Source organism: Cyprinodon tularosa, unplaced genomic scaffold, assembly GCF_016077235.1.
Source record: "Cyprinodon tularosa strain WSP-4 unplaced genomic scaffold, ASM1607723v1 ctg338, whole genome shotgun sequence".
NCBI lineage: Eukaryota > Metazoa > Chordata > Actinopteri > Cyprinodontiformes > Cyprinodontidae > Cyprinodon > Cyprinodon tularosa.
Window position 1 is genome coordinate 844,461 of NW_024039050.1, and position 14,726 is coordinate 859,186.

Consider the following 14,726-nt stretch of genomic DNA (forward strand, 5'->3'; position numbering starts at 1 on the left):
GTTAACACTTAATTTCTAAGCAGCCAATCACATAGGGGCAACTCAGTGCATTTAGGCATGTAGACATGGTCAAGACAATCTCCTGCAGTTCAAACCGAGCATCAGTATGGGGAAGAAAGGTGATTTGAGTGACTTTGAACGTGGCATGATTGTTGATGCCAGAAGGGCTGGTCTGAGTATTTCAGAAACTGCTGATCTACTGGGATTTTCACGCACAACCATCTCTAGGGTTTACAGAGAATGGTCGGAAAAAGAAAAAACATCCAGTGAGCGGCAGTTCTGTGGGCGGAAATGCCTTGTTGATGTCAGAGGTCAGAGGAGAATGGCCAGACTGGTTCGAGCTGATAGAAGGGCAACAGTGACTCAACTAACCACCCGTTACAACCGAGGTGGGCAGAAGAGCATCTCTGAACGCACAGTACGTCGAACTTTGAGGCAGATGGGCTACAGCAGCAGAAGACCACGACAAGAACATGACAATTAGTTCACTGTACTCAAATGGCCTCCACAGTCAACAGATCTTAATCCAATAGAGCATCTTTGGGATGTGGTGGAACGGGAGATTCGCATCATGGATGTGCAGCCGACAAATCTGCGGCAACTGTGTGATGCCATCATGTCAATATGGACCAAACTCCCTGAGGAATGCTTCCAGCACCTTGTTGAATCTATGCCACCAAGAATTGAGGCAGTTCTGAAGGCAAAAGGGGGTCCAACCCGTTACTAGCATGGGGTACCTAATAAAGTGGCCGGTGAGTGTAGTTTTTGAGTTCTACAAACTCAGATTTTGTAGTGTTATCTGTAAGTTGAGTTCTATCAACTCAGTTTTTTTAGTTCTACCAATCGTCTTCACTACCCATCATTCAACACACAAAAAATTGTTAATGCACCATTTTTATTGCTTCAAGTCAAACGTTGTATCGATAGATACAGTATAAAACCATGTTCAACAACATAATCTTAATTGCACAGAGCAAAGTAACCTGAGAGCCTCTTGAGAACTGCACTTTCCTCTCCACATGTGCGTGTGTTTGCGTTTGCTTATTCAGGCTTAGGGTTGAACGCGAGGGAAAAAGGCTGTGCACTTGAAGAAAGGGATAGGAAACCCCGTACCGTAGTAGGCGTGTCCATGAACATGAGCAGTGTGCATGCCCATGAGTTTACAGTTGAGGGAACTCAAAAAATCGTTTATAGGCGATTTAAAACTCTTTGTTAAACCAACTTCTGAGAATTTGAGTCTGGCAAACATGAATTTATTTGTTAGATGTCAAATTTATATTTCTGAGTCAGATTACAATACAATTGTGTGTTAGAAAATGCCATAGACCCAGTTGTCCCTCTTGCGTTGTGCGTGGAATAACAGCGCAGAGCACGCTTCAAAATTAGGCATAAATCCAAAATATCTGGGACAAGTTCACTGCAGTACACTGCTGCAGGAGGATAATCAGCCCTTTAGAGCTTTAATGTTGATCTGGGTTTTCCCAGCACCTCTTGGGAAAGTTACTTCTCGCCAGTTTTCATACGGATGTGTTGCTTCCAGCGAGAGTTTAGCCTATTTGATTCTACGCCTTAAGCAGTAAGCCAGCTTGCATGATGCTAATTAAAATGGACTTCCTGGAGTTCTTTATCAAATGGAACCTCGTATAGAAACTGCCTTTTGTTTTTCTGGAGTTAGTCAGACAATAGAAACTTGTCTGTTTTGGACAAGTTTCTATTGACTGACATCAACGGGCTTCCTCAGAACACACGTCTCCTGCCGCCGCGCTCAGCAGAAAAACCTCTTTTGAGAATCTTTTCTCTGGGCTTTCAGAAAGAATTGCAGAGCAGCTGTCAGACGGGTTTGTTGCTGCTCCGTGTTTGCAGTGTCAGTCAGAGGAAGACGCTGGGTACGAACACACTGCGGCTGTCACCGCGGCACCCAGAGGCTGTCAGTCAGCCGCTCTGCTCCTGTCAGAGACTTCAGGCTGGTTCCTGATCTCCATATCTGACGGAAACCTGAAGGTCATCTTTGAGGCAAAGGTGGAGCTGTGCTCATTGGAAATTTATCAGACAGACACAAAAGCAGCAACCAGGGTCACTTTTTAGTTCTTCTTCAGACCACTGCAGCTTTTTACTGAGATGTGAGCAGCTCGGTTCAAACCAGATTTTCCCTTTTCTTAGTGGGAAAACTTTTACTTCCTTTCTGTCCCCATTAAACTGCTCCAGTATCACTTAAATCCGGAGCTTAATGGATTTTACTGAAAACCTTGGATCTTTGCACATCCTTTTGTCAATGTTGTTTAAAGTGTGTTTTTTGGGAATTTGTTCTAACATATAAAACAATTTAGATAATTTTGCCTCTTTTTTTACCTTCCTACCTTAAAGTTAAAATAATTCCAGTAGGATTAGTGGGGATCCACTTCATTGTTGATCTACGACCTTGTGTAGAAAATTGCGGCTAAATGATGTAAGATGTCATCAAACCAATATTTAAAGTAGGGATGCACGATATTGGGATTTTGGCCGATATCCGATATGCCGATATTTTAAAACTCGTGTAGCCGATAACCGATATCGATACCGATGTTAAAGCTGGACAAAAATAAGTAGTCATTGAAAATAGCAGTTTTGTTATCCATTTCCTACAAACTAAAACCCAATACATTATTACAGCAGGAATCGGCCGAAATTACTGGAAAAACACTGGAAAAAATCAACATCTAAATAAGTCATTTTTTTTCTTGAAATAAGTGCATTTTGTCTTGAATTGAGGAGGTAAAAGAGACATTTTGTCAAAGGAACGAGACAATTTACACTTAAAAGAAGAAAACACAATTGCATTGTCTAATTTCAAGTGCATTTTATCTAATTATCTCATTTTAACACTAAAAATACTCATTCCATTGGCAAACTATCTCATTTACCTACTCAAATTAAGGGTAAATACACTTAATTTAAGAAACTTTTACTTATTTCTAGATCATTTTACCAGTGAAAGTGTTCGAATTTGTGAAAGGAAACCCAAATATTGAAGCTCATCATACGGTTTTAAAAATGGAAACTTTTTAACATGAAATTGAATTTTTTTTTTATTTAGCTGCAAAAAAAAACAAAAAAAAAAAACGATTTTAGCTGATCCAAACCTTTCAGCTGTAAGTTCTAACTAACTAGACCTGTCTGGTTAGTTTAATCCTAAGCATGACACCGCCGCCACCATGTTTAACACATGAGCTGCTCCTTTCCATCAACATCCCTTCTGCTTTCCACATATCTGAAAGTTCATCTTGTCAAACTTCTTCCAGAATCCTTCGCTGGCATAACTGATTTTTAATCAATTTTTAAATCTCAAAAAGTTGTTTTTCTTCTGGTTTCTCTTTTTTTTTATTTTGCTTCTTGTTTTGCAGAATCCTTGTTTCTGTGCATGACATATTCTGGCAAATCTCTCTCCCAACACAGAGCTGACATGCGACTTTTGACCGTACGGATGGAGTTCTTAAGTTTTCCTTTTCAAATCTTCATAGGTTGATAATTCTTCTCTGTTGTAAATCATGTACTGGAGAAACTCTGAGGCCCTTCATGAGTGAAACAGAAGGACAGTGAGTGGAAATCAGACTGAAGTCGTGTGTTTTAGTTTGGAGCCGTGGTAAATGGACTGTTTGGACTCAGATGGGATCAGAGCAGAAAGTACGGTCTGATTTAAAGCCAGCGGAGGTAGTTGTGTAATCTCAGACCTCACAAACTCTGTCACATTCAATTTGGCTGTAATGGAGGTTTTATGGCTGCTGCTGTTGGCTGACCAACTCTGAGCTCATCAGTATTAAATCAAAACAGCTGGGACTCTTTACTGATCTCAAAAAACAACAATATGGTTAAGCTAATGGACCTTAAACCCTCCATGCTTAAAAATTTAACACAAAACATGGATAACCGCTGAAGATCAGTGATGGTTTTACCAGTGTTTCCCTCTGGGCTCTGATTATTAGAAACAGAAACATTGTTTAATTTCATATCAGCCATGATTGGTAATAAGTCAATGAGCTGCTGTTAAATTATTCAGGTATAACTTTCAATTAGATTTATTGGCAAAATTCTTAAAACATTTTGCAGCAAATCTGCCAAAAAAAAATTATTATTAGTTCAACTAAATTTTTTTAGGGATGCACCATATTGGGATTTTGGCCGATATCCGATATGCCGATATTTTAAAACTCATGTAGCCGATAACCGATATCGATACTGATGTTAAAGCTGGACAAAAATAAGTAGTCATTGAAAATAGCAGTTTTGTTATCCATTTCTGACACTTTGAAAAATAATATACTCAAATATATTTTCATATGCTGATATCAAATAGATTTTTAAAAACGCGGTATCGATCTATTTTACTTTCAAAATCTCGTGAAATTTCATCGTTCTGTTACAAACTCTCGAGACATTTTGCACATTTTTGTGAGATTTTGTTAGTAAAATAGATCGATACCGCGTCAATATATCAACATATAAAAATATGGCAACATTTGGTGAATTTTCGGGGGATTTCGTAGCATAACGATGACATATAGCAATATTTCATTAGTAAAAGAGATTGATATGGTGTTTTTTAAATGGCAATATATCAGCATATGAAGATATCGTGATATTTTAATGTAACAATATTTTTTCCCTCGTCTTTAGAAGTTTTTAAGTCTGTAAAAAAGAAGTTTTTGAAGAAGAAGAAGTAGTATTTATTTATTTTATTTTTTTTTAGACTTTAGAAACTCAGAAGCTGATCAAATATCGGGTTAAATATTGGTGGGGTGGCCGATTATATCCTGCATCCCTACTTAAAAGGCCTGTTTAATGACTTCTGCAGACTTAAAATAACCCCAGAATGTCCGTTTTTGGTCGTTTTTGGGGAATCCTTCAGCTGATCTACTGAAAATTTGATACCTGGCGAGACAGGAGCTTCTAGTAGCTGAACTGAGGAATAAAAACCCACCGAGCAGAGCTGAGCTCCTCAGGTCAGAGGCTCTGAAACATATTTAGAATTGGTGGAAAAAAAATAGTCACAAATGGTGCTGCCAAGTTTCCAACATCGTAATAAATCTTTCTTTATGAGACTCCAGTAAAAAAAGAAAAAAAGAACAAACTATCAATAAAATTATTAAAAATGTTATCTTTTCAGCTGTTATTTCAGGTTCAGTTTTTTAGTTTCTGTCTCTTAGACCAGAACCAGGAGTTAAACTGACTGGATCAGAACATTTGAGGGGTGAATTATGTTTGTCCTAATATAGAAATTCTATATTTATCCATGTTCATCAGTCCTACTGCCTTCATTGGTAACCCTCCTGCAATCTTAGCCCTGGAGCAACGCTGTCCGTGGTGCTGAAAAGTCATTTTGACATTTTTATTGGTAGAAAACATGAAATATTCAGAGTTTTCATCAGATTCCACCTTTAATTAAACCTAAAGTCCTTAATTAGATATTAATAAAAGGTAATTTTAAGCTTTCATGTTGAATTTTTTTGTTCCAATATGTTTTGAAATCCAACCGCAGTTGGTTTCAATATTTACCAAAGACATTTTCAGTGAGTCGAGAGTTTTTTTTTCCCACCTGTATCTGCTTTTTTCCTCTTCCTGCCACCTGATGATGTAACTTTCATTCCATTAAACATCAGAACTATTCCTCCAGGTCTGTCCGTTTATATTTTTTGGGCCTTTATCTATGCAGGGGCAATAATATCTTATAATCAAACGTCACAGTCAGCAGTATCTAAGACTGTTCTGTTCAGCAAAGTAATGCCATTGTAGTCTGCTTTTCCTTGTGTCAAAAAGGAAGAAAGGTATAATAAATATAGGTAAATATTGGCCATTGCAGATGTTGGTCTAAGGTTTTATATAATTTTGTATCATTTCCAGGGTTTCCCTGGAAAACGTGACTGAAAAGGGGAAAAAAAGAAACTTTGTTTAGGTCTGATGTTTAACAAAAGAGCACCATACCCACAGAGAAGCACAGGGGTGGCAGCATAATGCTATGGGGTCATTTCCCCTTTGCTGGAAGCAGGGTTTAGTTTAGAAAGCTAAGTGAAAGTTAAACAGTTCCAAATACTTGTTGATGATGATTTCTGGTAAAAAGCTGAAGATGTTTTTGGAAGAACCGGAATCCAGACCAGAATCTGGGACCTGAGGAGGTCTGTTAACCTGACAGGTCCTCACAGTTTGAAACATTCTGACTCATTTTGGAAGAAAAATTACCAAACAAATGATGCAAAACCAAAGATGGTTTCTCTCAGTTTAAGGTTCATATTAATGATGGAGAAAAATCTGAAATGATTAACTTTTCTCTATATATTTTCGATTATCCTGCCCTTTGAACAAAGCTATGTAAACCTTTTATGTTGTTTCATTTCTCCTTTAGTTTTGCTGTTTTAATTGTAGAGATGATCATTATTAACTTTCCTGTTTTTAATTCTCTGTTCCCTAAAGGTTCCACCCCACTTACAGGCTGTGAAGCCGGTGGACCGAGCTGCTCAGGTAGGAAAACTAAACGCACCTCTATTATAAAAGTGGTCAGAATGTTTTAGCTGTATATAGGAAACTTAAGTTGAATAAAAATGCAGTTTTTATTGTGAGAAGGGCTGGATATGACCTACAGTAGTAGCCATTCAAAATGTCTCCACTTCCCTTGATGGACCCTTGGCTGGTCCCCTACAATTCCTTTTTAAACATCAATCTTTGTACTAAAATATTCTTTCTGTCAGGATTTTTGGACTTTAAGATCTAAAGAGAAGGGTGATCTCCTGGTCAGATCCTGTAATTCAGTGAAAGGGTGGAGTCGGAGTGAAAAAAAATATGGGAGTCACTCCAGTGGCTGGAAGTTGGAGGGGATTTTGTTGAGAGTTGGAGGGATGCGGGCTGCCAATCAGCTGGCATTTGACTGGGAAGGGCCATTTTGAATGGCTGCTACTGTAATGTTCATCTAAAAAACATTTTACTTTGTCTTTTAGACACACATATCACTTTTACATGTACGGCTCATCGGAATGATATGGTGCGTTATGTGAAAACTTTTTTTCCCAGTTTGGATGTTATGTAAAATTTGAAATTGAGGTGTGACACCTTCCTCTACATGTTTCACATATGGACATTTGGTAACATGTGAAGCTAATGTGGAAAACTTGCTACATGGGAAACAGTTTTACATTACACATGGAAATTTTAGCACATAATGACAGAAAACGAATGTTCAAAATGTCCGTATGTACAGTATCATGGATGAAAAGGTTCCCGCAGGTGAAGGAGCTTTTTCAAAGTAAAAAAACAAAACAAATGTGATCCTGTTGGTTTACATGAGTGAGTTGGTGTGATTTTTGTTTTTTTTTGTGTTGGCTGTGATTTAATATACTGTGATCCAAGTTCACAGGATTTTAGGAGGAGATGAATATTTTCTTTTTCTTGACATTTTTTAACACAGGAGGAGAAAACCTTTGATGTTTGTTCAAACTTTCACTGTTTTCATGCCGGAAAATATCCACCTGAATACAAGGAAAGTGGATCTTTTGACATTTTTACAAACGTGCTGTAATTCTAAGGTTGTTGTCTAGGTAACGGGTGCATCTGTAAAACAGGCAGACTCTGAGGGAATCCAACTTTAAACCTAACGCCATCATATCGGCTCTCCGCTTAGAAAAACATCCGCCTGCTTTGAAGGTGTGACATGAAGGCGGTTCTTTCCCATTGGTTTTTTTTGTTTCAATCACTGGGAGGTTTTCTGCCGTCCTGGCAGCTGCTGAACCATCTAACTAGATTCTGGACGCCTTGTTTAGAGAAACTTTCTGCTCTAAATCCGGGCTTTTTTTTCCCATACGGAAACGTTTTGTGACCTCCGAAAGTTCCTACTCATAGTTCAGCCTGAATTCATTCACACACCTGGCAAAAAAATTAATTTATTCAACTAATAAGTTCATTTTTTTATTGGAAAAATGACAGAAGTCTCTTAATTAATTATAAAAACAATCAAAAGTTATTTGTGAAAAATTATTTTCATTTTTATTCATTTTGATATCCTTATTGGCTTTTGAGAAATCAAAACCTTTTTTTTTTTTATAGCTGATCAGCTTAAATATGTTTCCTCTAATATATTAATAATTAATTTCAGGCAAAGAGCCTCGGAGTTGTTAAAGGAATAGTACACCCAAAACATGATTAGCCTTCATTTTCTACTCACCCCCATGCTGAACAACACTCTGGAGTACTTTTTTGATATCTCAAATGCATCTGGAGATCTGGGAGGCTTCTTGCTGTCTGCTGACATTCAAATAATGGAGGTCTATGGCGCCCGAGACAGAAAGGTCCATAAAAGTCCACAAAAAACGTGTCAATATTCCTCCATACTGCTCGTCCAATGTATTCCAAGTATCCTGAGTGGGTAGCGTCCATAATTTACTTGAAACGAAGTCATTTAGAATGTTTTAGAGCATAAACAGTAGTGTATAGGATTTCCTGAAAGCGCGTTCACGAGTCTACGGAAACCGCGGCAGACCAAACCAGATGAAAGTGCGCATTCAGCGTCTGCTCTGCTGATAATGCAAGCGTAGAAGAAGAAATGTGCTGTTTACCTGTGCAAAGAAACAACCAACGAAAGAAAAATGTCTGAGGACTTCAGTGTTGAGGAAGAGCATGAGTTCTTTGCTGAGCTGAATGCGCACTTTCATCCGGTTTGGTCTGCCGCGGTTTCCGTAGACTCGTGAACGCGCTTTTAGGAAATCCTATACACTACTGTTTATGCTCTAAAAATATTCTAAATGACTTCGTTTCGAGTAAATTCTGGATGCTACCCACTCAGGACACTTGGAATACATTGGACGAGCAGTATGGAGGAATATTGACACGTTTTTTGTGGACTTTTATGGACCTTTCTGTCTCGGGCGCCATAGACCTCCATTATTTGAATGTCAGCAGACAGCAAGAAGCCTCCCAGGTCTCCAGATGCATTTGAGATATCAAAAAAGTACTCCAGAGTGTTGTTCAGCATGGGGGTGAGTAGAAAATGAAGGCTAATCATGTTTTGGGTGTACTATTCCTTTAAGTTGGAAGACATCCTTTCAATTACCCTAATCTGTAACTCAGTCTGAAGATTATTTAACTCTGTAAAAAAAAATTTATTACCTCCAGTTTTGCAGAAGTCATATTTGAATGTCAAATCATTCTGACTTAAACATGTATTTAAATGTACTCTTTTTCAGATGATATTGTCCCAAAATTTAGAAAATTTCAATAAAAAAAAAAAATCCTGTCTTAAAATCTGTTTTGTTTTTGTTTTTTGTTTTTTCATTATCTTCTGCAGGCCAGTTAGTTCTACGTCAGCCTGAACACCTAAATTCGGCCAATCACATATCAACGGTCATCTGTCAATCACATTTTTTCGGTCATAGCATCTTGATTCATATGTCGCAGCTAATATACGCAACGGTTGAAACCAGAATCCTTTCCTTTCCCATTGAGTTCCGTCCCAGTGTTCACGGGGATGGACGTCTGTGTCTTCGGCAGGCGTAGAGCTAACAGAACTGGCAGCGTTGCGAGGCAAGGGCTCAAACATGTACGGCTGGAAGCCTTCTACACCAAACCAAGCTTCTGCCGCCCTGGCGTCCTCTTCCACAACATCTTCGTCCCCGCTTTCCTCCTCTAAATAAACAACGGATGACGGAGGAGACTCATCCACGACCTCCGACACTAAACTCTCCTCCTCTTGCATGTTTCCTCTGTCCATAGCGTTCCTTGACAGTGTCGTTTCTAAGTCACCGATTTAGTGCTACTTGGTCCCATTGGGAACCTACTAGCACTAAGTTGCTAACTGGTTAGCAAGATGATTCCGATAAACCGGCCACAACGGTCCCCTTGATAATCGACCAATCACATTATTTATTCACTCGTGTAAAATCGGCACCAGAATCCAGAAATGCCACTTCCCTGTGACTTTAAAATAAATGATTTTGAACCCCCGCCGAACACACCCGTATTTGAACAGACGTGTTTTAGAAAGTTTCCCCTTGTCCAGACCCATATTTTAGGTGCTTGTGTGGTTCTCTGAAGGTACTCCATGTTCCTCCACAGCCCAGAATCATTTGCTGTTTGGTGCAAAGGTCTCTGACTTTCCTTTAGGTATGCAGCTCAGTTTAAAATTTTTTTGATTAATTTAAAACTTGAATAAGGTTTGTATGTACAGTGTTGCTTGTCCCATGTGACTCCGCCTCTCCAGGGCGTCTGTTTCCATGTGGTTGAACCATTTTAGCATTGATGAGCAGATACCATTGGCTGTTTTTTCTTCTTACCTGTCTGTGTTTTAAAACCCAAAGTATTCCCTAATAATGCAGCCCTGTATATGTGACCAGCACTGCTTTTTCTGCTCCTTTCCAGTTTGGTTTGATGCATTCTAAACTCTTTTTAAATACAGAATGGAGCCACGTTTCAGTTCATAGCCACCAGGGCGGCGCAGCTGACACTGTTCTGTTCTCCTCTGAACAAAATTTTGCTCAATCATTCCTGCTCTCTGTGTTCAGACGCAGAATTCAAGCAAAATGAATGAAAAAAAGCAATAAACTTGACAGCCTCTTTAAAAAAACTGCTTGTTGGTCGGAGGATTTGTCCACCTTGTTTCTGTCTCCAACCGTCAGAAAACCTTTAATGATCCGAATCATCTCTGCAACGTTTGTTAAACTGCAGTTGCATCACAGCCATTCACCATCCGCTGCATCTTTCTCTGTTTTATCCAAACCCCTTCACTTCCACCAGCTGCTTCCTCCCCCACCACCTCATCCACTGACTCCACTAACACCAGCCATGCTATTAATGCCACCTTCCACGGTAAGCACATCCATCCATCCTCCTCCTCTTCAGCGCCTTCTTAGGTTATTTTCAGGTTATTTTTAGTTATTCTTTTCCTTTTTTTTTGTTTAAAGTATAAAAACTTCCACTTTAGAGTCTTCCTCTTCTTCCGCTCATCTAGATAAATGCTGATTAGTCCTTTTAGAACCTGTTAACTAGAAGAGCGAGGATATTTTAACCCCAGCAGCGTTTCATATCCCTCCCATCCCTTTAGCCTCCACCCCCACAACTAGCATGCCACTAATCATCAACACCAGCACTTTCAGCTCATCTGGTAAGCCTTCATCTGCTTCGCTGCCCTGTTGTTTTACCATCATTGAAACATTTTTGTATCAGGACATGATTAAAACACCTTTCTGCTCCTCATTAGGTCTTAGTTTATAGTTAAAACTACCTCATTAGGGAACTATGTCTTCTACAGAAAAGCAAAGCTAAGACCTTAGAGAAACAACTTTTGTCACCTGGAAATGTGAGGAAGGTTAAATGACAAAACAATTATGGCCTCTGATAAAAAAAAATGAAAAGAAAAAGTCGTCTTTTAAAGCAAAAGTTGCATCTGAAGAACGAGAGGATGTCTGATGGAACATGTTTTACACAGATAAGAACCCCAGTCGGCCTCAGCAGATGGCCGCTCACACTGAGCCTGGTTCTGCTGGAGGTTTCTTCCTTTTAAAAGGGAGTTTTTCCTCTCCACTGTCGCTACAAGCATGCTTAGTGGGATTGCATTCGAGTGCAATCGATGCAATCAACTGGTTGCTGGATGACCTGAACTGTAAAGTGCCTTGAGATGACATGTATTGTAAATTGGCGTTATAGAAATAAACTGAACTGAATTGAATAAAATAAGAGCTAATCAGAGAAGTTCAGTTATGATGCACAAAAACCAAAAACTTCATGTCTGCAAAAACACCTCCGTTTTGTTTTATTATTGTTGCCGGCACAAAAAACCTTTATAAATAGAAATAAATATATATATATTGTTCAGAGATGTAATAAAAAAAAAAAAAACGCTGTTTGAAACTTTGCTTTTTCTAAGATTTTAATATAACTATAATTATATTCAAATGTTATTTTTTTATTTATTTTTTCTAAAACATTTGACAGATTTTATATTTTCAGATTTTATACTTTTTAGATTAAGATCTACAAATTGTATTTTTTCAAATTGTGTTTTACAGATCATATTCTCTTCACTTCAAGCCCGATATGATAGAAGCCTTTCCAAATTTCCCCACTTTCCTTGCTGGTCCTCGGCTTTCTGTCATGATTTGTGGACATTAAGATCTAAAGAGAATCATCATCTCCTAATCACCCCCCGTAATTCAGTGAAAGGGTGGAGTCAGAGTAAAAAGAAAAATGCAAGAGGGGGTCACTGCAGTGGCTGGAAGTTGGAGGGGATTTACGGGGAGTTCCAGGGAAGTGTGCTGCTATTCAACCATTCAACTGGCGTTTGACTGACCACGGCCATTTTGAATGGCTGCTACTTGACAAAAGCTCACTGGTAACGCGTTTAGAGCTGAAACAATTAATCGGATTAATCATAATTAATCGATTATTAATAATCGTCAACTAATTTGGTAATCCATTAATTTCTAACTGGAGTATATAGACCGTAAAACATGCATTTAGTTGATAGATCGACCCACTTAGAGCAGGATATTATGTTCTTTAAGGAACCTTTGGCTATCAGATTATTAATTGATTCATTGAAAATTGACAGATTAATTGATTAGCAAAATGAGTTGTAGCCCTAATCCAGCAGACCAATAAAGCGTCTTTGTTCCTCACTCCAAAAGAAAACCCGCCTCTGGAAGTGAAGAAAATGTGATCTTTAAAACCCAATCTGAAAATGAAAAATTTGCTAAATAATATAAAATAAAAACAAAGGGGAATAATAAAGTCTGGAAAATAAAATATGAAAATGTTTTCCAAACTTTAATTTCTGGATTGCCTTTTTTTTTTTTAAGTTCTATTTACAAAAGGTGTTTTTTGGCTTGAAACAAAAACTTCATACGTAGCTCTACAGCCACAGGGTCATCCATCCAATAGTAGAGGCTTGACCAGAACTGGACTCATCAACAGGATGAGAATAATAAAATAAATAAATAAATAAATTGAACTTTATTGATCAATTTACTGAAAAGTGCCTTGAGGTGACATGTGTTGTGATTTGACGCTATAGAAATAAACTGAATTGAATTGAATATGGAATTAATCTCACAATGAAGAATTTTATCATCTCCTTGGGGAACAGTGGGCTGCTTGTAAGCTTGTAAAATAAAGAAACAAAATAATTAAAATAGATTTTTTGGGAAGAAAATTATTAACAAAAAGTTTTTCTTTTATCCTTTTTAATAAGAAGAAAGACAGCATATTTTATCCTATTTTAAGGTTATGCTGCTGATCTGCATAAAGACAAAAAAACGTGGAAGAGAGGCTCCGACTCTTAGCCTCCATCCGCACAGAGACAAAATTAAATGCACCTGCAAAAACACCTGATGATGTTTGGACCTTAAGAGATGCATAAAATAAATATAAGACTGAAAGGATTTAGGCTCAGCTTCCCCAGCGATGCTAGAGACCGACGTTGAATCTTAATCCAATGATTCTTTGGTTTTCCATATATTTTTCTTCTTTTTTTTAATTAACAGCTAATTAACCTGATAAATATGGGGCCAAAATTGTTGCTTTATTATTTACAAATGTGTGTGGAGACTCGTATATCTGTATCTCGATTTGTACGTGTGTAGGGGGATTTGAAAATGTGTAAATGAAACTGTAAATGTGTGAGGAGATTTGTGTGTCTGTACAACAATCTGCAAATGTGCAAAACTACTTGTGTGTGTGTAATCTGGTTTGCAAATGTGTAAAAAATCCACAAATCTGTATTCAGATCTACAAATATGTACTGAGATTTACAAATCTGTACTAAGATTTGCAAATGTGTAGAACAATCTGTAAGCACACACAGAGACACTGTGTCCGAAGTATTTTCGCTTCAACACCCAGAAATACAGACACATCATTGGTTACAAGTCCCGCGGTTTCTCGGTTGGCTCTCTTTACACACGTGATTTTTGCTACACTTCTGCCGTGTGAGATGCACAAATGCGTAAAAGGATTTGTATCTGTAATATCTGGATTTGCTGCCCTGGGCGCAGGCTCGCAGGCTGCCTCTTCCTCTTCCTTTTTTTTCCCCCGCTGCGGAAGTTGACTTGACAAGTAAAGATGGCTGCTAACAGCGAGATGGTTTCGAACGTTTGCGGCTACAAATAATCCATGTGTAAGCAACTTAAAGGCACACTATGCAACATTTTTCAGTTAATTAATGTGTTCCATAACGTTTTGGATGATTGAATGATTCATTTCAGGTTGAACAAAGGTATTCTCGGCCGCCCTGGTGGTCTGTGGGGGAAATACCGCACTTGCAATTGCAGGAGCACCGACCCGCATCCACAGGCTCAGAAGTCTCGCGAGAGTCGGTCTTGCTTTACGGCGAGAACTGCTACACCCCCCAGTTAAAAGCATTCTCGTTGCTAGCACAGTGGCGATCTTTGTGCAGTTATGCTACGTTCACATCGGACGCAGCAAAATCGCCTCTGCTGCTTCATTTTTGCTGCTTGTACCAGTTAGTTCTGACGCGCGGCTGAAGCAGCTTTGCTGCTCTGGCTGCGCGGTGCAAAAGTGTGTCTGACGCGCGATGGGCGGAGCTTCACTATCCTTTCTCTGCCTTGCAGCTATATTTGCTGTGATCAGTGAGAATAAAGTAGTTTTAATATGTGTTTAAGTGAGAAAATACAACTGAAAACGTAATCAGTGCAGTCAGTTCATTCAGATTATTATCCTGCCTTCAATATTTTTTCTGTCGGAGCCGCTCAGACCCC

At 38.6% G+C, this 14,726-nt stretch overlaps 1 protein-coding gene across 7 annotated transcripts in view; it reads left to right on the forward strand.

The window, feature by feature from the left end:
* The window catches only part of adgrg6 (adhesion G protein-coupled receptor G6), a 148,608-nt gene that overhangs the window by 65,935 nt on the left and 67,947 nt on the right, over window positions 1–14,726 (forward strand). For 5 of the 7 annotated variants that reach the window (XM_038294280.1, XM_038294282.1, XM_038294283.1 and 2 more), the window contains 2 exons: window positions 6,445–6,492; window positions 10,750–10,821. In XM_038294280.1, the coding sequence (XP_038150208.1) occupies window positions 6,445–6,492; window positions 10,750–10,821 (120 nt within the window). The remainder of the gene's footprint in view (window positions 1–6,444; window positions 6,493–10,749; window positions 10,822–14,726) is intronic. The other 2 variants (XM_038294285.1, XM_038294286.1) reach the window with 1 other exon arrangement.